The following is a 25,819-nucleotide window of genomic DNA, read 5'->3' on the forward strand; positions in this document are numbered from 1 at the left end:
ATCTTGTTTTTTAAAGATCAAGAAGGAGGGGGATTGGAGGGAGATGTGAATCAACATGCAGCTGCACAGCAACTGATGGGGAATCGATCAGCTGAGCTGGGGAAAGCAGAAGCCAGAAGGTAGAATGACTGCTACTGTGGAATCAGTCTTTGAGTATGGTGGAAGGGGATGAATGCCTGCCTGTTCTTCCCTCAAAGGAACAAGATGCCCATTCTGGATAAACATCTGAGCCAGGTCCCCATCTGCTCAAAGCTCTGCTTGCTTTTCTAGTCATGACTGAGGTTTAAGTACGCCAGAAAATCTAGACCTGGCTCTTCAAGCCATCTTGGCTCAGGCTGAGTCGGTTGAAGCTGAATCCGATGAAGACGGAGGTTCTTTACCTGAGCCGGGGTGGTCCAGGGGGGGAGATCCCTCTGCCAGCTCTTGATGGGGTGTCACTAATACCGGCCCCTAAGGTCAAGATCTTGGGTGTGCTCCTTGAGTCCTCTCTTACAATGTAGGCCTGAGTAGCAGCCACTACTAGAGCCACCTTTTTTCATCTTCGGCGGCTGTGGCAGTTGGCCCCTTTCCTGGAGCGCAACGACTTGGCAATGGTGATCCATGCTATGGTCACCTCAAGAATAGATCACTGTAATGCTCTCTACATGGGGCTACCCTTGGCGATGACTTGGAAACTACAGCTAGTGCAGAATGCTGCAGCATGGCTGTTAATGGGACTCCCCCGGTGGGAGCACATTCGGCCAGTGCTGAGAGAGCTGCACTGGCTACCTATTGTGTTCCGAGTCCATTTCAAGGTGTTGGTATTGACCTTTAAAGCCCTCTATGGTCAGGGGCCTGTCTACCTGCGGAACCGCCTTTCTCCACATGTTCCCCGGAGAGCACTGCGTTCAGGGACAAAAAATCTATTGCCCATCCCTGGACCAAAGGAGGCTAGGTTGCGGCTGACGTGAGCTAGGGCCTTCTCGGTGGCAGCACCAGAATTGTGAAATGCTCTCCTGGAGGCCATAAGGGCCCTGTGGGATCTCTCTACTTTCCACAGGGCCTGTAAGACCGAACTCTTTCGACAGGCCTTTGAGATCTAACCGGGAGAGAGCTGCCACCCTACATCATTATAGAGCACCATATGATCACTGCTTATATTATATTGTAGTGATACAGCACCATGAAATGAAATGTTTTTAAATAATTTTAAACTGTAGCTATTTTTAATTGGTTTTTAATTTGTAAAAATGAATGTTGTTAGCCGCCCTGAGTCCGCTTGCGGAGAGCGCGGGATAGAAATTTAAAGTAATAAATAACAAATAAATAAGTATCAGCAGCCTATAATCTCTTGACTTTTGAGTGGGACAGAAGTAAAATGAAGCAGCTTGTCTGAAAGCTCTCTGTACCTGAATGTTCCAGAGCTCACAGTTGATTTCATGCTGTCTAGTCGCTTAAGCTTGGCAAGTTTATGACTCCACCTCTCTAGCTCATCAATCCGAGTCTCCAGGTTGTCAGTCAGTTTACAAAGCTCCTTCACAGCTCCTACATTTTCCATGAAAATGCGCTCCTGCCAGAGACAAAATAAAGATTCTCTTTCATTTTCTCTTTTGGAATACTCAGGTACTCACACAATGTATTTAATCCCTTTCATTTGATGTTGGTGTGGATTTTGGCCATAAAGTAAAAATTACCATTCTTAGAAATTGCTTATATATTTTTTTCAATGCAGCAAGTTGATTTTCCCATACAGGCATGTTTCTTCAAAACTCCCTATCAAGTAAAAGTGATATGATATAGCAGGTATGTCCAACAGGTAGATTGCGATCTACCAGTAGATCACGGAGGGGTCAGAGGTAGATCACCAGCCCCACTTGGTCTCATGGTTTGCTGGACAGGTATTTGGGGGTTTTTTTATGATTGTTTGGTGTGGTGGTATTTGATTATTGGTGCCAGTATGGTGAATTCTTACTTTTACTTTTAGAACTGCATGTGTGGTTTTGGCATCATCCAGAGGTCTTCAGTTCCTATTGATCTTTAATACTTGGGACAGTGACAGTTTTGGACCAGATTCAGCCAGTGTTAACTTAGCACCCCAGCCACCCCAGTATAACGAAGATGAGTGTTCCAAAGAAGAGCAAAACCTACCACTTTCATGATGAATGGGAAATGGACTACTTCTTCATGGTGAAAGACAAGTGTTGTTGTCTACTTTGTAACTCCGCTGTATCCTTGCCCAAAAAGGGTAATCTGTTGTGTCATTATAAGGCTCTGCATACAGCAATAAATTTGATGCTGATTTTCCACCCAAAAGTGAAATTTGTAAACTGAAGCTCAAAGAACTTAAATCTAAATTGGCTGCACAGCAACAGTTGATGGCGAAGCCAAGGTCACATTCAGTCAATGCAACCATGGCATCCTTCAAGGTCAGCAACCTGATTGCAAAGAAATGCAAACCTTTCAATGAAGGAGAATTTGTAAAAGACTGTTTTCGTGAAGCAGCAGACAATCTTTTTGAAGGATTTAAAAATAAGAAAGAGATCATAGCTGCTGTTCAAGATGTATAATTGTCAAGAAACACCGTAGTGCGGCAAATAGAAAAGATGTGTGGAGACACAACTGAACAATTGTTGGAGGATGTTTCAGTTTGTGTTGCTTTCTCACTCCAACTGGATGAATCTACAGACATAAGAGACATAGCCCAGTTACTAGGCTTTATCCGGATGGTTTTTGAAGACTTCAGTGTTAAAGAAGAACTACTTGGAATGATTTCTTTAAAAGGGAGAACTACCGGTCAGGAAATATTCAGCTCTTTCCATTCTTTTGTGACAAAGTGTAATCTTCCACTGCATAAACTTGTTTCCATCACTACTGATGGAGCAAGAGCAATGACAGGTGAGGTTAATGGTTTCATAGGCCTCTGTAGACAGCATGACGACTTTCCAGATTTCCTTTCTTACCATGCATCATTCACCGGCAAGTTTTGGCAAACAAGAGACTCAATACAAAGACTGTCATGGACATCACTTTCAAAATTGTAAATTCAGTTCATGGAAGATCACTTCAAAGATGGCTTTTCAATCTTACTCTTGATGAAGGGGTAGCGGAAATAATTTTGCACACAGATGTAAGGTTAAGTAGGCACAAATTTCTGCAAAGATTTCGTGATTTGCTAAATGAAATAAGAAGGTTTTTGAAGGAGAGGGGAGATGACAAAGCAGAGTTGGAAGATGAGGAGTGGTTATGTGATCTGGCATTTCTCGCTGACTTTACAGGCAAGCTAAGTGATATGAACATTGAACTACAAGGTAAAAACAAATGCATTGGCGAGATGATGAGTACAGTTTCATCCTACAAAAACAAATTTGAGCTAATGATGACTGACCTTGCAAACAACACTTTTGATCATTTCCCTAATACGCAGGACCATCTGGGACAATATCCGAATTTTGTTTTTCAGAACGAGAAGTATATGACAGAAATCTGTTTTGTTATCCAGGAATTCGAAAAAAGATTGTGACTTCCAAAGAAATGAAAAAGTTGTGGAGTACTTGTCATACCCATTCAAAGCAGATATGGACATTAAATTACTCATTGAACAAGGTATCTCTTGAAAACGAAATAGTAACCCTTAAAAATGACATTTTTCTCAAGACCCAAGCTGAGCAAGAATCATTTTGGAAGCTAGTGTCTAGAGACAAATTTCCCAGCTTGAGAAGATGCAGTGAAGCTGTACACTCGTTTCGGTTCAACTTATTTGTGTGAATCTGCGTTTTCCCATCTGAAAATGACAAAGAGTACACAGCGTTCCAATATGACAGATGAATATCTCCAGGATTCCCTAAGACTGGCCTCCATGCAATATTCACCCAACTTCAAAAAGCTGGTGGATGAAGTGCAGGCTCAGACATCTCACTAATTAGCAAGAGCGAAGTTTTAAAGATTGCGCAAGATCAGCCTGGATCAATACTTGACCTACATTTAACACAAATTACTCAATAAAAGTTAAAGAAAGTTATTAAGACAGTTAAAGAAAGTTATAACAATAAAAATTGAAGAAAAACTGTTTGCAGTTCTTTCTGGATCTTCGTCTCTCTGTTTTGTTTTTGCTTATTTTGCTTACCAGTAAACGACAGAAGGTGCATTGTAAATGGGGGGCCGGGCACGGTGGAACCCAACTGGTGGGTTAAAATCTAATTTGAAACTTAATTTTCATGGTGCTAAATCACCAGCACTTTTGTCCAGAAAAAACAGATCACAACCTGTTCAAAGTTGGACATGCCTATGATATTAGCAATATCATGCTGTGAAGCTTTCACTTCCTACACCGCAAAATCAACACAGGAATTGGTCCCAGGACCAAGTATAAACAGGACATGGCACAAGTGCATCCTCAGAGATGGCTGCTCAGCCACAAATGATTTTCCCCTCATGTTCATATTTTTAAAACATGAAACTCCATAGACCTGTTTATCATAAAATTCCAATGCATTTTATTCAGGATACATTACTATGGTGATCTCACCCTCTTCCCTCCCTCTCACACAGGATTTTCCCTTTGTTTCTTTTCTTTCTTTCTTGCTGAACAGCAGGCCTTACATCTATTTTATTCTTATTTGTTGGTCTATGGCTGTCCCACCCTGTCATGTTGTTATATTTTGGTGCTGGCCCAGGGATATGAAGGAAGAGTCAGAAATCACCTAATAATATTCTACACCTGTAATGGCACATGAGAGGCTTTTGAAAGTTCAAAAATAAAATATTTTATATAACTTGAAGGGCAAATGGTAAGGTAGAATCAGGGATAGGATGTATGAGGTTAACTGATAATAGAAACTGAGGTAACTTTGTAATCACACTAAATACAGATAATATGTTGCCAGCAAGTAAGTGTTTTTGCTTTTCAACAGGTTCTGCATTGCCGTAAAAACAAACAACCCACCCTGAATCAGCTTTTGTTCCAGCTTATTTCAGCCCTTCCTATATAACATTCAAGTATCTAATATCAGATTTCTTCCATACCGAGCCTGTGCACATGACCACTGAAATTACCATAAATACTGGCCCAAATGAAAATCAACAAGACAGTGCCTGCCAAAACACTGAGAACAACAGTTTACAAGTTTCAGACATGGGATGTTTAAATTAAGTTAAGAACAGTAATCTACTTACAACAAAGAAAAGCAGGACCAAGGATTCTGCTATCACCATACCTCCTTTTCACATCCTTTTCTGGTTACTTATAGTCTGTGGTTTTCTCTTACTTACCTTATTTACTACTAGGAAATTCTCAACAGTCTTCCCACTGGCAAAGACTATGTCCCCTGTATCTTTCACTGCTTCTGGGAGAATTTCCTGCACTTCCTGAGCAATGACACCTGCATAGAAATGGTAGGACCACAAAATATCAGTGTCACCTTAGAACCTCAGAAGGTATTTGCTAGGAGTGATTAGGAACTAAGGCTGAGTAGAGATGGGCACAGAAGTAAGAGTGGGTTTCATTTGTTTTCCTGTGGGTAAACCTTGTGTTTTCCCTCCCTCATTCCTGCACCATTTATCCAGTTCTGGTTCCAGTCCCAAAACTGATAGCTGGCTCTTCGCACGTGTTTCAAGTTTGCTTTATTTCCGATTTTAGTTTCAACGATACCATATTTATTTGTTTGTTTTTACATGTTCCCACTTTGAAATGTCTTCCAACAAGGTGCAGGGGAACACCTTTATGACTGAAACAGGACCAGTCAGCCAGCACTGTTCAGATCCAGCTTCTTCACAAAGCTAAAAAACATCCTCCCCTGATCCAGTTCTGGGCCCATGGAGCTGTGTCTGCGGCAAATGAAGAACCAAGTGTGCTTCCAAAGCTTAGCGGCCGTAGGGCAACTAACCACAAAAGCAGTACGTGTGTACTAGAGGCAGCATTGTCAACAGTAACTTTGGTGCCAAAGCAAATCCATGCAGCAATCACTGGTGTTACAACAGTGTATAGAAGACACACCCATGTCTGAATATTGAAGGTGCATGTATGTAGTTGAAAAACACCAATGTACCCGCTGCAATACCATTTGACAACTGTGAGTGAAGGTTGATTATCATGTCAGTTCAGTTCAGTTACCTTTATTGGCATTAAAGGAGAGAGAAAAGAGAGAGAAAAAACAGATGTACACACATATGCATACAAATAAATGAAACATGCCAACATTAGTGAAGACAAAAGAACATTCTAAAAGGGTCTAAAATCTGTACAAAAATAAGTCAAAAGTCAATCTGTCTAATACAAATTTAAATTACAATATATTACTGCGTATAAGAAGAGCAGCCTGCAAAAACTTTGCCACAGCATCAGTTGTGTTCCCATCTTGGTTGGTTAATAGATAAAGCAGTTTATATGAATCTGGAAGCTCTACGATACTATCAAGAATTAAAGATAAAATGCTGCGCTGAATATTAACATAAAAAAAGTATTCCAATAATACATGAGACACAGTTTCAATGGAAGTACTTCTTCACCCAAAGGGTGATTAACATGTGGAATTCACTGCCACAGGAGGTGGTGGCGGCCACAAGCATAGCCACCTTCAAGAGGGGTTTAGATAAAAATATGGAGCAGAGGTCCATCAGTGGCTATTAGCCACAGTGTGTGTGTGTGTGTGTGTGTGTGTATATATAAAATTTTTGCCACTGTGTGACACAGAGTGTTGGACTGGATGGGCCATTGGCCTGATCTAACATGGCTTCTCTTATGTTCTTATGGCCCACTTGCACAAGGGCACAGTCTGTTAGCAAAAAGTGTACTGTTAAAGCTTATGATTTATCAGGAGTTAATGACACAGGCTTGAGAAAGACCAAAGTATTCCTCAAAAGTCTTGCAGAACTTGAGATTTTCACTGATCTAGCTATAATATCATTCATAATATGAGTAGTTTCCAGACTGCATGTACTATGTATGAATACTTCAGTAGGTCTGACTATTGTTTTGAAGGTCAGGAAATGGCATTATGAAGATCCCAGGAATGGGGCAGCAGAAGTAGGCTGGGCTCATGGATCTGGTGAAGCTAAAATCGATGATGGCATCTTTGCCAAATCTTACTGTACAATCCTAAACAGAGTTATATCTTATAAACCCTGAAGTCCTGAAGTTATAAACCCTGAAGTCAATGGTCTTCGAAGGGGGTTATCTCTGTTTAGGAATGAAGTGTGAAAACTACCAGAAGGATGGAACCTGCAGTTAGCACAGGGACTGTACCTGTCTCAGATGTGTTCTCAAGGCCTGCAGTGGCAGCAAATTCTGGCTTGTAATTGTAGTGCACCAGTCGCATGCGGGAGATCCTCTTCAGCTGTTCTGTGGTGTCTACCTGAACCATACGTAAAAAAAGAAATAGGTGAAAAATCTTTATAACTGAGTCTATAGTACCCAAACATCTAACCCAACTCCTGTAGCAATAGGAAACGAGTAATTTGGGATTACAATCTTAGGTACACTAGGCAGGGAATTACATAGAGCATTCAGCTCTGTATTGAACATATATGAACATATGAAGCTGCCTTATACTGAATCAGACTCTCAGTCCATCAAAGTCAGTATTGTCTTCTCAGACTGGCAGTGGCTCTCCAGGGTCTCAAGCTGAGGTTTTTCACACCTATTTGCCTGGACCCTTTTTAGTTGGAGATGTCGGGGATTGAACCTGGGACCTTCTGCTTACCAAGCAGATGATCTACCACTGAGCCACTGTCCCTCCCCTATTGTTATTCTCTACACTCTGGGCTCAACTGCTGTCCTGGCCAGAGAGCAGCTGAGTGCTCAGCCCTTGTGTTACAGTAAGAAACTGATTTTCCAAGAGGTCAGACTCAGCTTAACTACATCTTTGCACAATGGAGTCTTGATATCATTAGTAAAAACTGCATGTATTTATTTTTCTTAACCTCATTTCTACCCTGCCTTTCTCCCCAGTGGGGACCCAAAGCAGCTTCAATCATTCTCACCCCTTGTATCCTTGACAACAACCCTGGCAAGGTAGGTTAGGTTGGGAGTGTGTGACTGGCCCAAGGTCACTCGGCAAACTTCCCTGACAGAGCGGAGATTCCAACCTGGATCTCTCAGGTCCCAGTCTGAAGCTCTAATCACTGCATCACACTGGCTTACACATATGTTTTCATCTTTGTCTCAGTCATGCACATTGCATGGTGACTGATGTTAGTGACTATGGGTATTAGAGATCTTGAGCCTCAAATGGTAATACTCTCAGGGATTTACCTAGCTTGGCTCCTTGGGCATTTCAATTTATGCAAATAAGTATATATTTACATAATATTTATACATTATACATTGTTGAAGACGCAGCTGCGCCGGGCAGGGCATATTTCTAGGATGGAAAACCACCGCCTTCCCAAGATTGCTCTGTATGGCAAACTTTCCACTGGCCATCGAAATAGAGGGGCACCAAAGAAGAGGTACAAGGACTCCTTGAAGAAATCCCTTGGCACCTGTCGCATCAACCATCACCAGTGGTCTGACCTAGCCTCAGATCGCAAAGCATGGAGGCACACCATCCACCAGGCTGTCTCTTCCTTTGAGAACGCACGCATAGCTGGTCTTGAGGACAAAAGGAGATTGAGGAAGAATCGCACTGCTACAGCACCAACCCCAAATCAGACTTTTCCCTGCAGCCACTGTGGCCGGATCTGCCTGTCCCGCATTGGTCTTGTCAGCCACTAGCGAGCCTGCAGCAGACATGGACTACTGCACCCTTCTTAAATCTTCGTTCGCGAAGTCAAGCCGAGAGATACATCCAGGTCAGTAGCCATGTTAGTCTAAAGCAGCAAAACTAAACTTGAGTCCAGTGGCACCTTTAAGACCAACAGATTTTTATTCAAGGGCAAGCGTACTTCTTCAGATCCTCCATGTATTTGCAGAGGCACTTCTGAAGGATCCTCTCCCCCATCTAAAAGACAGGCTGAGGTACGCATGATTCTCTTCTGTTATGTTAATCCTGCAATTGCTGCAAGGGACTGGCCCTTTTGAGGTCGTTAAAAAAAAATAATAATAATAAAAATCATTGACTATTACTTCAATGGAGTCCTGCCATTGCAATTCAGACACAAGAAACTGCTCATGTCAACAGCATCCTGTCCATGAAACACTTTTTTTTTTTTACAGGAAGTTTTTTTGTGTGTGGAAAGAACAAACTCTGCACAGAACTGTATATGTATGAATAGAGTATGATAACGTGTGGAAACACAATTAAAAGCTCGCACAAGACAGGTGGTGGAAGTGTGGAAACCCCTTGGTATAAAAGCTGCCCTGTTGATTGTTGGGGGATAATCTTGTCCTCTCTTTTCTGGTACTACCCCCCCACCCCCCGCCCTCAGTTTGTATATTAAACTGTGAGGCTGAGGGCAAGGATTATTTGTTTTAATTTTAAAGCGGTGCTTGGCTTAAAATCTCTGAAACAATAAACACGTTGATGCAACTAGGGATGGGCACAAATTAAACTTCATCACAAATTTTGGCTGCTTCGTATTTGTGTAAGGGCAACTGGCATGAACATTCCATGAGCTTTGGTGCTGTTTGTGGCGGTTTGTGAATGGATACATTTCCAGACAGTCTCCACTCAAACTGTTTACTAAACTCCAAAGCAACAGAGGGTGGTAGAAGCACCAATAGGAGCCCTCCCTAGCTTAACAGGCACTGCTGGCTGCCAATAACAGAGCTCCCATTCTGCTCTCTGGGATCAGAATACTATGTATAAGCTCAGCTCTACAGCCTTTCCTCTGCTGGCTGTTGGCAGTTAGACAGAGAGGCAGGGAATTTGTTAAAAGCAGAGCACATTCATCATTTTTTTCTGACTGTGAACACCTCTCCCCTGCTGGGGGTCTGGGTTTGAGGTGGACCTGGAAGGTCACAGATACAGGCCAGCTTGTACTCCCCTTTATTGCAGAGAGGATGCAAACTGGTAGTGATGCTCACATGCAACCTCTCTGCCAAGGCTCTGACCCATGGGAGAACAGTAAGCTCCAGTGTGGAGGCCAGGGCCCAGTCCAGCCCTTCAATCAGGCTGTCTGTATGGGCACACAGCAACATTGGTTGTGTCCTGGAAGGGCCTGAGGACATGCACCATTTGGAAGAGGGTCAGCCAGTCACTGGAGCTAATGGTGAGCTCCTCTTTCCTGTGCAGAATGGTCATGGAGGAGATGACATCCTTAATGGCGCTCTTCTGCTCCACCAAACATGCAATCATGGCATAGGTGGAGTTCCTCATCCCTCTCTTCGGCCTCTCAAGCAGCAGACGGGCAGACTTGATGCTGTGCAAGAAGGCACCAGCAGGTCTCGAGCAAGGGCCACATCTCAAGGGGAGCATCACCTCAGGTGGCCTTAATTGTGCTCCCCAGCCCCAGAGTATTCTTTACCACCAGTTGAAATGTGTGCACCAGGCAGATGATGTCCTTCAGGCGCACACGCTTCACCTCTGCCAGCATGTTGGTGTTGGCATCCGTGACTATGTAGTCATAGATGATGTTGTTGCTGCCCACCCACTCCATCACACACCAGTGATGTTTGCAGCACGTGGTCTGCATCCATTCCCTGCATATGGAGCAGAACCACTTTGTAGCCCAGTGGTAGGACTGTCCCCTCCTGCAGCCTGGGCCATGTCTTGACTGTCCTACTGGCTGCTCCAGAGGTCTGTCATGAAGTGCAGTTCTGCCTTGCATTCAGGAGATCTGAGCCTTGACCATCACCAATGCAGCTGGCAAAAGGCCAAATCCTTCATGAGGGAGAAGGGTTGACCATCCACAGTAATCATTTCACTGATGATTAGGTGCTGGGAGTTCGCACCCCTTTGGACATGGGTGTGGCATACCTGGCACTCTGCCACAAGGGGGTCACTAGGAAAGGTTGCAGAAATGTTGCCAAACTATGGGCTTCCCTGAATCACTGCTGACAGAGTTCTCCTCTCCATAGAATGTTAGCAACTGCTGGTGTCTCTGGGCAGTGCTAACGACTCTTGCCTCTCTGGAGAGTCCCAGGAACAGATCAAGGGAAGAAGGTTCCAAGACCCTTGGTGATGCCCTGCTACGGCTGGTCTCCAGTGGCCTGCCAGGATGGGTTGTGAAGCTTGCAGTAGTTTTCAAATGTTAGTATATGTTTACACAGCTCACATGTTTTCAGGAAACTCTTTCTCCTCCCCTTCGTAGAACAAAGTTAGAGTCCAATGGCCCCTTGTCTGCTTCCTTTGTCCGTGTGGTGTGGGCTAGAGTGCCTGCCAAGCTGTTATGGGGTTTCTTTGGGGAGCCCCTGTTGGAAACATGGGGAATGCCTGCCTTTCTGTCATTCAGAACCTGCCTTTGGAGACTGGGGGGGGGGGCTGTAAGTATAGGGGGGATGCTTACCTTGCTTACAGTTTCTGGCTGGGGGGGGAGGTGTCTGCCCAAATGATGTTTCCCTGTGAGTTTGATGTCACTGGCATGTTCCTGAGCCAGTCCATAGACTCCTGTAAATACAGCTGTTTTTTCCAGAGAGAGTACTGGGGAGACCTTTGGGTTTTTTGGGGTGGTGGTGGTGGTCTGTAACTGGGACCCCAGAAAGGTAATCTGCCTCCAACTTGGAGAGATTGTAGAGGAGTGCGCAGCAGGGTGAGGATCCCTGTGTACTTGATGTGTGCAGCTTCTATACATTTTTGATCCTGTGCCTGACATTTCTCCCAAAAGCATTTTACTGGGGGCACCCTTTTTGGGGAGCTGTAACTTGGACCCCCTAAATCCAATCTGCACATAATTTGGAGGGCATGTAGAGGAGGATTGGGGAGTCTGATGCATGATATGCTGGGACCACATGATACGCACTGGGTTGCCTTTAATGACATCAAAATTCATAGCATCTAAGTCTGATGCCTTTGGCTTGCACTCAGTCCACTCTATACACTCCTGAACCTGCACCTCTCACTTCTGCAGAAAGCATTTTTCTGAGGGCAACTCCTTTGGGAGGTCATAACTCAGACTCCCTAAGTCCAATCCTCACCAAACATGGCAGGCAGGTAGAAGAGAGTCAACTGGAGATTCTCAGTGAGTTTAGTGTCTCCAGCATGCTTGGGGGCTGTTCTACTGCATCATGAACCTCATGAACCAAAGTGGTTCATTTAGACCCCAAAAAATCATGAGAGACTGTGGTCCTCAAAGCAGGGACACCACAAACTGAACTGCATTTTCCCAGTTTGTGCCCATCCCCGACAGCAACTGTTCTAATCTTTAATCTGCATTTTGGACTCTTACATTTTTTGGGCTCCTGAACTGCTCTGAGCAAAATCTCTGCCTGTCCATATGCTAGGCTGGCCTTTTTCTATGGTTTTCTCAGTTTGCCTAATAGTGAGAAGCATATACATTGAAGGGAAGGATGCTGTTCTCATAAGCATTTCTGTACAATGCCAAAGAGACGTCTAAGAACTTCTAAGGATGATGAACTCTTACCTCCTGGATGTCATCTTTTATTCGGATGTCTGACGGATGCATAAGGGATCCCATGACTTTCACATTACCATGAACAACCAACGCTTCATCTGGGCGATCTGTATTGATACCCACTCGGCCATGATGAAACACAGTGTCAGGAAGCTGAGCACGCTGCCAGAGTACATCGCTGTCACTCTCAAACTGACCTGGATTAGAGGCCTGGGGGGAAAAGGTCCATAAAAGAGCATTACAAGGATTCCGCTTTTTGCTAAGTTTGTGGTTCTCATCATGGATGAGAACACATATTTCTTTGTCTATGTTAGGAGAAGAACACATATTTCTTTGTCTATGTTAGGAGAAGACCACTTCTGTGATGGACCCACTTCTGTGATGGACTGCACTTTATAAACTGTATAAACATGTAATGGACTGTGAAGGGTTAATGCCTCACAGTTCCAGAGAGCCTTGAGTGACAGGCTGCTCAAAGGGATTTGACTGATTAGCATCAGATGAGCAGAAAGACTTGGGAACTGACTGCTGAAGAGAACTCAGTTTGAGTTTTGCCCTGACTGTGGAAAGTTTAGCTCTGACTGAGGAGAGGTTGGCTCTGACTGAAAACAGTTTCATACTGATTGAGGATTGGGAACGTTGGCAAGGAGGAGTGGGTGGATCAGTGAAGACCCCCTTTTGGGATAGGAAAAGCGACAGAACTTCTAGTCAGAGAAGAGATTCCCTGCCCAGTTGAAAGGGAGATCCCTGGTTTGTCCAGAGAAGGAATTTGGGTACTTGTTAGTGTATCCCTACCTTCTGAAACCTGAAGATTCTGTTAAACTCAAGAAAGTGAACTGGAGTATTTAGGAAACACATAAATAAAGCCTCTCAACTCAAAGATTCTAAGACAGTGTATAAAGCTTTAAAACTCTCAATTGTAGTTTTTGAAAATATTAAGTTACCTCAGTGTTCTTATTGATTTACCTCAGACAATTTACCCCTGCTTCAACATGACCTTTTCCCCTCTACATTGAATAAAATATTTGGGCTTTTTAAAATATTATAAATGGCACTTGTGTGCCATTTCAGATGTTTAAGTTAAGAGGGTAATCTTGTCTTTTCCCTAAAGTTTCTAGGCTAAACCAGCGTAAATAAAGTGAAAGGGTGGGACAGCCATACACAGATAAGAAGAAAACAGATAAAGGGGCTGCTCAATCAGAAAGGAAGAAAAAACAGAGGGAAAATCCTGCATCTGAGAGAGGGAATGGGGCTAGGCTGACATGCCTTTAGACCTTACTTTGCCGCATAGCTCTACTTTTAATGGAAAAGTATGTTGTTTATTGTTTGATCTGTTTTGCCAAATAAGTACAAGGACTCATAGCTTTGAGTCACCTCATGTTTACAGATCCAATAAGATAAGGACAGGTTTCTTACCTGTAACTGGTGATCTTCGAGTGGTCATCTGTGCAATCACACATATGGGTAATCCGCAGGATTGGCCCCGACCTCGGAGAGTTCAAAGCAATCTTGATCGTAGATCTGGCGCGCCTCCCGCTTGTCCTGGGAGGAGTCAGCTACTGCGCATGCCTGGAGAAGGGGGAGGTGCTTAGCCACTCAGTTTCTTCCCGCCGCCGGGTAGGTGGAAATAACTGTGCTAACTAACTTCCAGCAGCGGGGAAGGCTGGGTGGGTCTGTGTGATTGCACAGATGACCACTCGAAGATCACCAGTTACAGGTAAGAAACCTGTCCATCTTCTTCGTGGTCTCTGTGCATTCACACATATGGGTGATTAGCGAGCCATTTCTTCGGAGGTGGGTGCTGGATCTGTAAGAAAATGTAGGATTAGAGTGTAACATAATGATAGTGTTACTCACGGTGGTTAGTCGAAGATCGATCGTAGCACCGCTTGTCCGAAGGAGGCGTCTCGCCGGGCACGAACGTCGAGGGCGTAGTGCGAGGCGAAGGTAGATGTAGAGGACCAGACGGCTGCGGCGCAGATGTCCTCTATAGGTATGCCTTTCATGAAGGCGGACGAGGTGGCCACGGCTCTGGTTGAGTGGGCTCGTATATGTTGAGGGATTGGTTGTTTTGCCAGCTGGTAGCAGAGTTCGATGGCAGCAACAATCCATTTGGAGAGTCTCTGGGTAGATATTCTGCTGCCCTGATTATGGGTAGCGTAAGTGATAAAGAGTCTGGGGTCTTTACGGATTTGGCGGGTTCTATCTATGTAGAAGGCTAGGGCTCTCCGTGCATCCAAGTTGTGGAGTGCCCTTTGTCCCGCGTCCGCGGGGTGCTGGAAGAAGGCTGGTATAATGGACTGTCTTCCCAGATGGAAGGGAGAGACGACCTTGGGAAGAAAGGTCGGGTCAGGTCGGAGGACCACCGTACTGTTATGAAATGTCGTATACGGTGGGTCTGCTCTGAATGCGCAGATGTCACTGGCCCTCTTACCTGTGGTGAGGGCCGTAAGTAATGCCGTCTTCCATGACAGCAGGTGCAGTGGAATGGAAGCCATGGGTTCGAAGGGCGGTTTCATGAGTTGGCTCAGGACTAGAGATAGGCTCCAGGTGGGTAGAACTTGTTTGATTGGTGGGTGAAGGCGAATGATGCCCTTGAGGAAGGCTCTAGTCGCATGGTGAGAAAAAACCGTTGTGCCATCGATGCGGGGGTGGAAAGCAGAGATGGCTGCCAGATGTACCTTCAGGGAGGAATACGACAGACCCGCTCTAGAGAGCGTTAAGGTGTAAGTTAGTACCTGAGGTATGGTGGCATAGTTGGGGTCGAAGTTGTGTTGTGAGGCATAGTGTGAGAAGCGTTTCCACTTAAGTAGATAGGATTTCCTAGTAGATGGTTTTCTGGAATTCACTAGGACGTGACGGACCTCTGGGGGGAAATCTAGAAATTGATTCTCCAGGCTGTTAGCTTGAGTGACGCCGGGTTGTGGTGAAGGACCCTGCCGTCCTGTTGGGAGAGGAGATCCCGTGTTTGAGGGAGCTGGACGAAGGTATTGTTGGACAGGAGCAGCACGGTCGTAAACCAGGGTTGGCGCGGCCACCATGGAGTTATGAGGATGCAGTTTGTGTGGTCTACCTGAATCTTCTGTAGAACTCTGGTGATAAGTGGGATGGGGGGAAAGAGGTAGTGCAGTGTTCCGTTCCAAGTTTGTAGGAAGGCATCCCCCCTGGAGAGGTGGGATGGGGGACCTCTCATGTAGAAGCGGGTGCATTGGGCATTTGATGGTGAAGCAAATACATCTATCTTCGGTTGTCCGAAGACGTTGAAGATCTGTCGGATGTATCGACTGTTGATGGACCACTCGTGGTTGTTGGTCGAGTGGCGACTCAGGGCGTCTGCCTGGGTGTTGTCGGTCCCTGGTAGGTGCACGGCCGTGAGGAAGATGCCCTGGCTTATGCTCCAATGCCACAGTGCGAGGGCTCTCCTGCAGAGTCTGACGGAGGCGGTGCCGCCCTGCCTGTTGATGTAAAAGACTGTGGCGATGTTGTCGGAGGTGACCTGGACGTGCTGGTTCTTTAGCGACGGGAGGAAAGACCGCAGGGCCTTGTGCACTGCGATGAGCTCCAGGCAATTTATGTGGAGAGAGCGTTCGTAGTCTGTCCATTGGCCCTGCACCGTGAGGTCCTCTAAGTGGGCTCCCCATCCCCACTTGGATGCATCTGTGGTTACGATCACCGAGGGCGGTGTCTGTTTGAATGGCATGCCCTTGAAGAGGTGATGTTGCTTGGTCCACCATTTGAGGGATGGCACAATGTGCGGTGGGAGGGTGAGTAGTGTGGATTGATGTTGTGTGTGGGGGCGAAAAGTCCTTACGAACCACATTTGAAGGGGGCGCATGTGCAGCTTCGCAAACCGCAGAACTGCTGTGGTTGCTGCCATGAGGCCTAGCATTCTTTGGAAGGTGAGCGCTGTTTGGGAGCGCTGGGCGATGATAGTGTTGGCCATTGACAGTATGGCGAGTGCTCTGTCCTGAGGTAGGGAAGCCGTTTGCGAGAGCGTGGAGATGTCCGCCCCTATGAACTGAATCCTCTGGGTAGGGATTAGTTTGGATTTTGAGAGGTTGACTCGGAGGCCTAGGGTGGCCAGGGTGGAGAGGGTGGTCGAGACGTCCAGTTGTAGTTGCTCCCTGGAATGGGCGACGATCAGCCAGTCGTCTATGTACGGGAAGATTGATATCTGTTGCTGGTGTAATGTGGCTGCTACTACTGCCATGCACTTGGTGAAGACCCTTGGTGCTGTGGAGAGGCCGAAGGGGAGGGAGCAGAACTGGAAGTGCTGCCTCCCTACGGCGAACCTTAGGAATCTTCTGTGATGATGATTGATTGTTATGTGGAAGTAGGCATCCTGGAGGTCTATGGACGCCATCCATGCTCGTTCTGGGATGAGCGGAAGGATTGCCTGAAGCGTGACCATACGGAATTTCTTGTAGATTATGTGTAGGTTGAGTTTGCGGAGGTCGAGGATGGGTCGGAGTCCTCCGTCCCTTTTTGGTACCAGGAAGTACCGGGAGTAGAAGCCGGTGCGATGGTATTGGGGTGGGACTGGTTCTATCGCGCCCTTGTCCAGCAGAGACGCAATTTCTGTCTGCAGGGGTGCGGACGGGGGTGTGGTGAGGAATCGGTGGTGCCTTGGAGTGGATGTAAACTCTATCAGGTAGCCTCTTTGAATGATGGTGAGGACCCAGGCGTCTGATGTTATGGTCCTCCAGGCAGTGTAGAACGGTTGTAGTCGTGTTGATGGGTTTGGCTGATGAAGGGGGACTGGACGGCTCGGGGCAGGGAGGTCAGAGAGATGGTTTGGATGTGGTTGGAGGTTTCTTGGTTGTTTGGCGTCTGTGCTGAAAGGAAGGCTTGGACTGTGGTGGTTTGCGCTTCCATGAATCCTGTTGTCGTGGGGATCTGGCCCCTTTGTATTGGCTGGACCTCCAGTTCCTTTGTCGGTTGGATTGTGTCAGAGGTTGGGAAACTCCCAGACGTTTCGCCCTCTTCCTGCCATCGTCTACTGACGTGAGGATGTCATCTGTAGATGAGCTGAACAGGCCGAGGCCATCAAAGGGCAGGTCTTCCACCTTGTATTTGATGTCTGGTTGGAGGGAGGAGGATCTGAGCCACGCGTGTCTACGGAGTGCTATGGCTGAGGCCAAGGTTTTGGAAGAACACTGTGCAGCGTGCCGTGCAGTGTTGATTTGCTGTTTGCTCACTCTGGCGATCTCTTGCAGGGTAGTGGCGGCTGACTTCTGGGACGCCTCGGGTAGGGATGGTACCAGTGCGCCGAGGGAAGTGGTCAGGTTGTGGGTGTATGCGGAAAAGCATGCCATGTAGTTGAGGATTTTGGTTGTGGCTGTAGTGAGGGCGTAGATCTTTCTCCCGATCGTGTCGAGTTTCTTGCCCTCTCGTTCTGGTGGTACCGGGTGCCTAGTCTGCTTCGATTTCGAAGACGAATGCACGATGATCGAGTTCGGAGCCGGGTGAGTGAATAGGAACTTGGATTCAGGTGCATGTATCTTGTAGAGGGCTTCGACCTTCTTGGATGTCGGCGGTACTGATGCCGGTTTGTCCCATGCTTCTCTGAGTGTTTCTAGGAGGACGGGGAGCATGGGAAGAGATGAGCTGGATGGAAGATCCGCATGCACCAGATCGAATACGACGTCCGAGACTCTGGGGGCGTCCGTATTGAGCTTCAGGTTCAGCGAACTTGCCATGTTTGCCACGAGGTCGAGGTAGGATTTCGGGCCCTCGGACGGCGATAGGTCTGCTGGCTTGGCTATGTCGGATTCTGGGGATTGTAGGTCCGAACCCGAAGAGTGGTCGGAGTCGGAGAGTTCCTCCTCGGATCCGTCGTCGGTTCCCTGGTGCAGGTCGGGCTGGGGCGTTGTCTTGGGAGCCGTGTGTAAGGACTCGAGTGGCGGCGGGAGTTTCGGTTCGGCGCCGAGATTCGTAAGGTCGTCATGGTGAAGCGGTTCGACCGATGCGGAATGGAGTCTGTGTGAGCGATCTCGGTCGCGAGGAGACTCTTGGTAGCTGTGGTAATGTCGATCGTAGGATGGTGATCGTCGGTGCCGTCTTCGGTTCCGTGGGGATGGAGACCTGGATCTCGATGGAGAGTAGTAGTAGTGTCTCCCCCTGCGGTGGCTGCGGGAGCGACGGCGGCTGCGGGAGCTGGTGCGGCGGCGACTGCGGGACCTGGTGCGGCGGCGGCTGCGAGACCTGGTGTGACGGCGACTGCGCGACCTGGTGTGCCGGCGACTGCGGGATCTGGTGCGTCTGCGACTGCGAGACCGCGGTCTGGTCGGGAGGACTCTCGGGGTCGAGGGTTCTCTGGTGAGCGCGTGGGCGTCTACAGGGTGCGAGAGATCTATGAATTTAGATGGGTCGAGGATCCCAACGGATGCGGTAGAGTGCGTATCCAGCAGTTGGTCTGGTGGGGAATTCGGAATGGACGGTGACTTGGATGAAATGCGGATGATTTCCAATGGAGTGATTGATGGTGTTGCTGTCGACTTCGATGTCGGAGTCTTCGGCAGCGATCCGGAGGCAGTGGCGCTCGGGTTCGGGGTCTTCGGCTTGGTGGTCGGGTTCGAGACCGAGTCGAGAGGTCGGGTCTTGTGCTTCTTGGAGCTCACGCTACCCGTCGGGTCCGAGTGGGCGGAATCGGAACGGCGGCGCTTCTTGGGGTCGTCCGACTTCTTGGAGTGCTTGCCGGTCTTAGGCTTACTGGGACTCTGTGCCACGGAAGCTGCCGACTGCGTCTCTCCCACGAGGTGTGGGGAAGATGGCGCGGGTTGTTTTTGTCCGCCATGCGGCATGGCCGGTCGGAGTGTGGTTTCCATGAGGTGGCTCCTGAGTCTCGCGGCGCGGTTCTTGCGGGCCTGTTTGCCAAATTGGCTGCAGTGCACGCAGGAGTCTGGACGGTGGGCCTCTCCAAGGCAGAACAAGCACAGAGAGTGACCGTCGGATGAGGGGATTTTGGATGAGCAGCTGGTGCAGCGTTTAAAGATTATCTTGTCCCTTCCTTCCATCCGCCCGGGGAGGGGGGGGGGGGGAGGGGAAAAGTCCCGAAGAGATAGTAAGAAAAGGCCTTTTTTTTTTTTTTTTTTTTTATACGATACCAGGTAGAAGTAGAAGATGAAGAGTTGAGGTTGAAGAGAAGGTAGTTGTAGAGATTGCAATGAAGAAGTTGGAGATCAACGAGGAAGGTGCGATCCGGTCGGCGGTAAGGAAGAAACTGAGTGGCTAAGCACCTCCCCCTTCTCCAGGCATGCGCAGTAGCTGACTCCTCCCAGGACAAGCGGGAGGCGCGCCAGATCTACGATCAAGATTGCTTTGAACTCTCCGAGGTCGGGGCCAATCCTGCGGATTACCCATATGTGTGAATGCACAGAGACCACGAAGAAGATGCATTCCTTTGTAGCTCAAAACAGAAATCTTATGTCTACAAGAAGTCTTTTCCTCTTTCAGTGAGGAAAATTCCCTCAGGGAACTAAAAAACCCCAATTACAAAACAAACCCCTTAAAAGACCTCTAAGCAAACATTATGTGTATTGTGCAGGGAGAAGCAATTAAACATAATGGATAATTCAAGATTGGCAGGAGGGAAATGAAGAAACAAACACCAGACCATGGAATGGTCTCTCTGGTGTTTACAGCATCTTCATTGTGGATTATGCACATTGGAAGTTTGCTTCTAAAGAGAGATGTTCCTGAGCTCAAGATGTCCTTGAAGTCACACACTTTCATCACGCAGCCCCTGGACTCTAATCTCAGACATGTGGGAAAGGATTGTAATTCCTCAGCAGTAAAGAAAAAGTATTTTTGCAATGGCTCAGTCCAAAAGACACCATTCTGTATCTAGTGACTCAGTTAATTTCCAAACACATCTAATGTGAGAGTCATCTCCTTTCAAATTTATTTTACCTGAGCGGTCCCCCATTTTTTCCTCACACATTCTTCATTTATTACTATTTCAGAACTGAGCCCTGACAGGAAAAAATGGGTTTCAAAGGTAAGCCCAGGGTTAAATTAATTCTTAAAAACAGCTGCAAGCCTGCTCAGAATTCATGGCAATATAGCCATGAACAGAGGGCAGCTGAATGAGGTGAGATGGTCACAGAATGTTTAGAAAGTGGTAGTAATAGGCCAGAACACATGATCAGTGAACTGCAATAAGGCAATGTGGGCAATGTTTGTATCACAAGTTGTTCTAGAAATACTTTTTCATGGCTACAACCAGGTTCCCAGTTCTATACTGTGGGGCTCACCTGAGTGAGAATACATGAAAGAGTAAGGATGCTGCCATCTGCAGGTGACTCTGCTATCTTTCAGATAACATACACAAATTGTCAGGACTGCACAGATGGGGAGAAAAATAAAAGAGAACTGGCCATTCTCTGTGTCCAAAATATAAAGCTTCCTCTCCACTTGGTCCCAGGTGGAAATGCTACCAAGTCTAGTCCCATTGGTGCTGGCACTGGTTGCCCCATGAACTCTGCCTCAGAGTCTCCTGCTCTCTTAAATAACCTCACCCATTCTCCCCTGTGGTTCCTAATGCCTGGAACTCTGAACCACTTACATGCTATCACCAACAAGCTGAGAGCTGAGACAGCCTAGCTGCTAACAGACTGTTTCTGCAGATCATGGTCATCTCTCGCATGAACTCACTGACAGTGCCTTTTAAGTGCACTGAAGCCAATGGGCTTAGGACTCTGTAAGTGCACTTAGGCAAGCAGCCTTCACAGCCCTTCCTCTTCTCAATATGGAGGCAATCAGATTTCCTACCTTACAGGGCTGTTGTAAGGCTTACAACACTTGAAATGCTTTGAACTCTCTAAAGCAGGGGTGTCAAACATGCAGTTTGGGGGCCGAATCAGGCCCCCAGAGGGCTCCTATCAGGCCCCCGAGCAACTGGCTGTCATCTGCTTCCTTCTGCATAACAGCTTGCTTTGCAAGGCTTGCTCAATTGCTCAGGAGCTACAGAGCAAAACCTCTATTTTCTCCATTGGCTGAGGCTCCTCCCCACCATTCCCCTGGGGAAGGAAGGAAAGAGCCAGAGCTTCCTTTGCCCAGTTCCCTGGATCCCATGGGAGAAATACAAAGAAAGCATCCTATGCTGTTGTCAGTCTCATATCTTTCTATAGGGTCTTTCTTTCAATATCCTTTTTTAAAGGGGGAGGGCGGGATATAAATCTGATAAAGAAAGAAAGAAACCCACCAGTTTCTTAAAATTTTTAGTGCAGGGTCCCCAATGCAGGGCCCATAGGGACCATGGCACACACCAACATCTTTCCTGGCATCCACCAAGTGTTTTAGAAAGTTGGTGGGGCCAGTGGGGCTTTTGCCTAGCAATACTTTTGATTAGTCATTGGAGATTTGATTGGCTGTGCAACTGTTTAAAAGTATTGCTTCGGCAGTAGCTGCCACCACAGCACCAGGATCTTCAGCATGTGAATGAAGTTCAGATATGGCAGCCATTTTGTGAGGCTTTGCCTCTTAGGGCTGCACCCACCACACTGTGTCAGAATTTGAAAGGTGTCCACAGACTCAAAAGTTTGGAGACCCCTGCTAATGTAACTTTATTTTCATATAAATGAACTATATGTCACATTCGCCCTTGGGTTCTGTAGCTTCTTGTGTCCACCCTCATTCTATGTTGAATTCCCACTGTCTATCTGTAGACACTGAGCTTGTTGAGGCAGGGATGTGTCTGTTTTGTTAACGAAACTTTGTACATGAACTTACATAAATATTACAAGCAATAACAACAGCAGAAACAGCAAAGCATCATGGAACATCTGTGTGGCACTGCTGATGACACAGTGCAGATTCATTCCATGGTCTCTCTGGTGTTTACACCATCTTCACTATGGATTATGCACATCAGCTGTGTATCTGATATGCAACCAAACCATGAATTTGAGCTAGTGCAGACACATCTTTAGGCTCACTGACCACCTAAGCTTGCTCAGAGTCTTCTCCATCCTATCCACCATTCCCATTGGCTTTGCAATACAGCCTCCCACCTCCACCCCGGAGACTGCATAGTTCAGCATGCTACTTACTTGTCTGCAGACTCCGGGGTCCCCGTCTGCCCTCTGTTTGTGTTTTAACCCCGAACCGGCCCGTTGCTAGAGGAAACGGACACAGCACTTAAAAAGGCAGCAGGGCTCAGACAGCCAACCACAATGTCACAGCCTAGTATCCTCCCTATTTGCTAAGAATCTCTGCCAATGCAGGAATCACAAACGGTCTCTTCACACACTGTTCCTAAAAGTTATGTCATCCAAAGTCCAAGAAACTGATCAGTTTAGTTGCTTGCTATGAAACTGTACTAGCTGGATCAATTTTAGCCAGTTTCAGAATTGATGTGTTAGAATTCATAGCAATACACATTTGAGAAGTACTACCTCAGTCAGTCATAGGGTTGTCATAAGTCCTGTCTTCCCTTCCCAAGAACCATAAGGTGTGTCTGCACAAGTGCAATCCTGTGGTTTGACATCAGCATGGTGCTGATGGGGATCTGACCCAAGCAACTTGCTCTATGACTCATGTTGGTGGGGAACAGCTTCCTGCTGATTTGCTTCTAAACAAGAGCATCTGGACAGAGGACGATGTCACTGCCATGCCACACCATTCATGCTGGCAACCCTATTTCTGTGCAGCAAAGGTGTATGCGCTGGGGTGCATTCCATAGCTCTCAGCATGCCCCCCCCCCTCCCCAGGAAAATATCTTTGTGGTGGAAACCAGTAAACTTTCAAGAATATAAACTTTCTGGTCAATGTTTGTAAAATTCAGCTTTATCTGTATAGATGAATGGATAGGGATCCAGAAAGCTGGGCAGGAAGAATGGACTCTGAGAGTAAGGTAGGAAGGATAAAAAGGACAGCAGGAAGTGCTGAGGAATAAGGGCAGTTTCGTAACAGTGAGAAGGAGTAAATGAACCCCCAATTCAGCCAAGAGAAATGCAGTACATCCTCAAGGTCAGGAAAACAGTGAAAGATGAAGAGAGGTACTTACTCGAACAATGATGCGCTCAGAGATGTGAGCAGCCAGAGTGTAGTTCTGGTTTTGGGCATGAGCTTGCAAGGCGACCACCAACATAAAGTATCTGAAAATGCCACAAAACAGGAGTGAGACCAAGATGACGCAAGTATTCCACAGGATTCTCTGAACACAACAATAAACACACCGTATTTTGAAAAATAAACTTCCTAGTAAGCAAAAACAATTTGAAACAAGGCGTAATGTAACATACATATAATCAAAACAGTCTATGTGGTGATGGAAAGTACGGAGTGCATGCTAAATACAGAGAGCCAGTAGTGGTTTGAATATCGAACTAGGGTTTGGGAGACCCAGGTTCAAATGCCCACACTGCCATGGAAGTTTGTGGGATGACTGTGCCTAACCTACTCCACAGGGTTGTTGTGAGGATAAAATGGAGGACAGGAGAATGATGGAAGCAGCTCTGGGTAGCCATTAGGAAGAAAAGTGCGTTATGAATGAAGAAAATTAATAAAATAAAAATGTCTCAGTTACTTTGATGATCCTGTTGAGGACCAAATTTCATTTTAGAAGTGCCAAAGCACCAACTCAAAATGTTTTAATGATTCTAAAAACAACCATTAAAATCAACTTATTTTAAAAATCCTAATATGCAGTAGAACTGCAAAGCACAACTAAAATGGGCAACTTATATCCACACCTCTCATTTACTCTTTAGTTATATCACCATCTTTGTCAGATTTTCAAACTGGACCAGCTTGGGGAGGGACGGTGGCTCAGTGGTAGAGAATCTGCTTAGTAAGCAGAAGGTCCCAGGTTCAATCCCCGGCATCTCCAAAAAAGGGTCCAGGCAAATAGGTGTGAAAAACCTCAGCTTGAGACCCTGGAGAGCCGCTGCCAGTCTGAGAAGACAATACTGACTTTGATGGACCAAGGGTCTGATTCAGTAGAAGGCAGCTTCACATGTTCATATGTACAGAAAGCGTTCTTTTGGCCCTCAGGGTCAGGGGCTGCTCCTGCTGGAAACCCAGAGACCCTAGAGCCGAAGTGATGACTTGGGCTGAGAGAGCATCCAAGAGGTGATAATTAAGCAGCAACTTCACAGTCAGGGGACTTAGAAGGATCTAACTCTACTTAAAATGGCACTGTGAGTCTTCTATATTAAGGTTTCTCAAACTTTTTTATAAAGGGACTGAAATTTTTAAAGCATCGTGGAATCATACTTGGACACATAACTAAAATGTTGAGGAATTCAACACAAAATCTCTATAAACCAGTGTACTTTTAAATTTCCTTTCTGTGTTATAAGACTAAGTTTGAAATATTAAACTTAAAACATTATATTGTACATTTATGGTCTTTGTTTTAATGATAAAGCGGAGATTTGGTGGCTAAGAAACAGTAGTTTATAAGAACACAGTGGAAGCCGCATCTAAGGTACATCTAGGATCCTGTGATTAAGATTTTCCAGGTTTTTAAAATGCTAAAATGATGAATCTGCATCAAAGCACTGAGGAAAGGAGGGGTTAAATGCCCCTGGGGAAGACAGAGAAACTTCAGTCTAGTAACAGCACTACCAAAGAACATGCAGATTTCTGCTTCAGTGCAAAAAAGTTAACATTTAACAGTCACAAGCAAGTATAAGTTCATGTCACAGGTTGAGGAGAGCGTGACAATCTCATTGATCCTTACCTCTGATCAGGATTGGGTTTTCCCTTCTTCCGCATGTTATTGGCTGTGGTCTCACTGAAATGCAGTCGCCCTACGGTGACCTTTGTAACCTGCTCTGGAGGCAAATTGACCCTGAAAAGGGGAGGGGGGGATAGAAGGAAATGAAGATCTGAATCTGTCAAACAGAGACTGTCATTATGAAAGTAATCAAGATGGATAAAATCCAGGGACCCTGAGTGCTCCATGATGGACAGAGAATCAGCACTCCAGAAAAGATATCTCAGAGAATGCTATGCATTTCTAAGGGCCCAGTGAAATCAATAGGACTTAGTCCCAATTTCACAAAGACAGAGAGAGGCTTCAGCTGTGATATCCCCAGGCAATACACTTAATGTGCAATCATTTCTGATGCCATCTGTTAGTACAGGAAGGTAAGGTTTCTGCAGGGAAGGAACATAGAACTTTTTCACACAGCCTATGTATTCCGGTATGGAAGCTGGTCAGTTACTGAACAGTAACGGGTTTCTGCTGGCATTTCAGACAGACCCGACTCAGTAACTGGCTGCTACCGGAATACTGTCACCTTTTCACACAGTCCCACAGCTGTCCCGGTAGTGAGGCATGCCTGAGTCGTTACTAACAAAGAGCAGCTTCTTCCAGTTTTCAACCCCTCCTTCCGGGTTGAAATTGGTATGGGGCGCTGTGTGAAATGTCCAGTATCTAACC

General features: G+C 46.3%; 1 protein-coding gene across 3 annotated transcripts in view; it reads right to left on the reverse strand.

Annotated features, from left to right (window-relative positions):
• Positions 1-25,819, reverse strand: part of MYRF (myelin regulatory factor) — a 176,155-nt gene that overhangs the window by 21,338 nt on the left and 128,998 nt on the right. For 2 of the 3 annotated variants that reach the window (XM_060263182.1, XM_060263179.1), the window contains 7 exons: positions 25,115-25,225; positions 23,435-23,525; positions 22,479-22,544; positions 12,436-12,636; positions 7,220-7,328; positions 5,248-5,357; positions 1,389-1,549 (listed from right to left, as the gene is read on the reverse strand). In XM_060263182.1, coding sequence (XP_060119165.1) covers positions 1,389-1,549; positions 5,248-5,357; positions 7,220-7,328; positions 12,436-12,636; positions 22,479-22,544; positions 23,435-23,525; positions 25,115-25,225 — 849 coding nt within the window. The remainder of the gene's footprint in view (positions 1-1,388; positions 1,550-5,247; positions 5,358-7,219; positions 7,329-12,435; positions 12,637-22,478; positions 22,545-23,434; positions 23,526-25,114; positions 25,226-25,819) is intronic. The other variant, XM_060263181.1, reaches the window with a different exon arrangement.

This window comes from Heteronotia binoei, chromosome 21 (genome assembly GCF_032191835.1).
Source record: "Heteronotia binoei isolate CCM8104 ecotype False Entrance Well chromosome 21, APGP_CSIRO_Hbin_v1, whole genome shotgun sequence".
Lineage (NCBI taxonomy): Eukaryota > Metazoa > Chordata > Lepidosauria > Squamata > Gekkonidae > Heteronotia > Heteronotia binoei.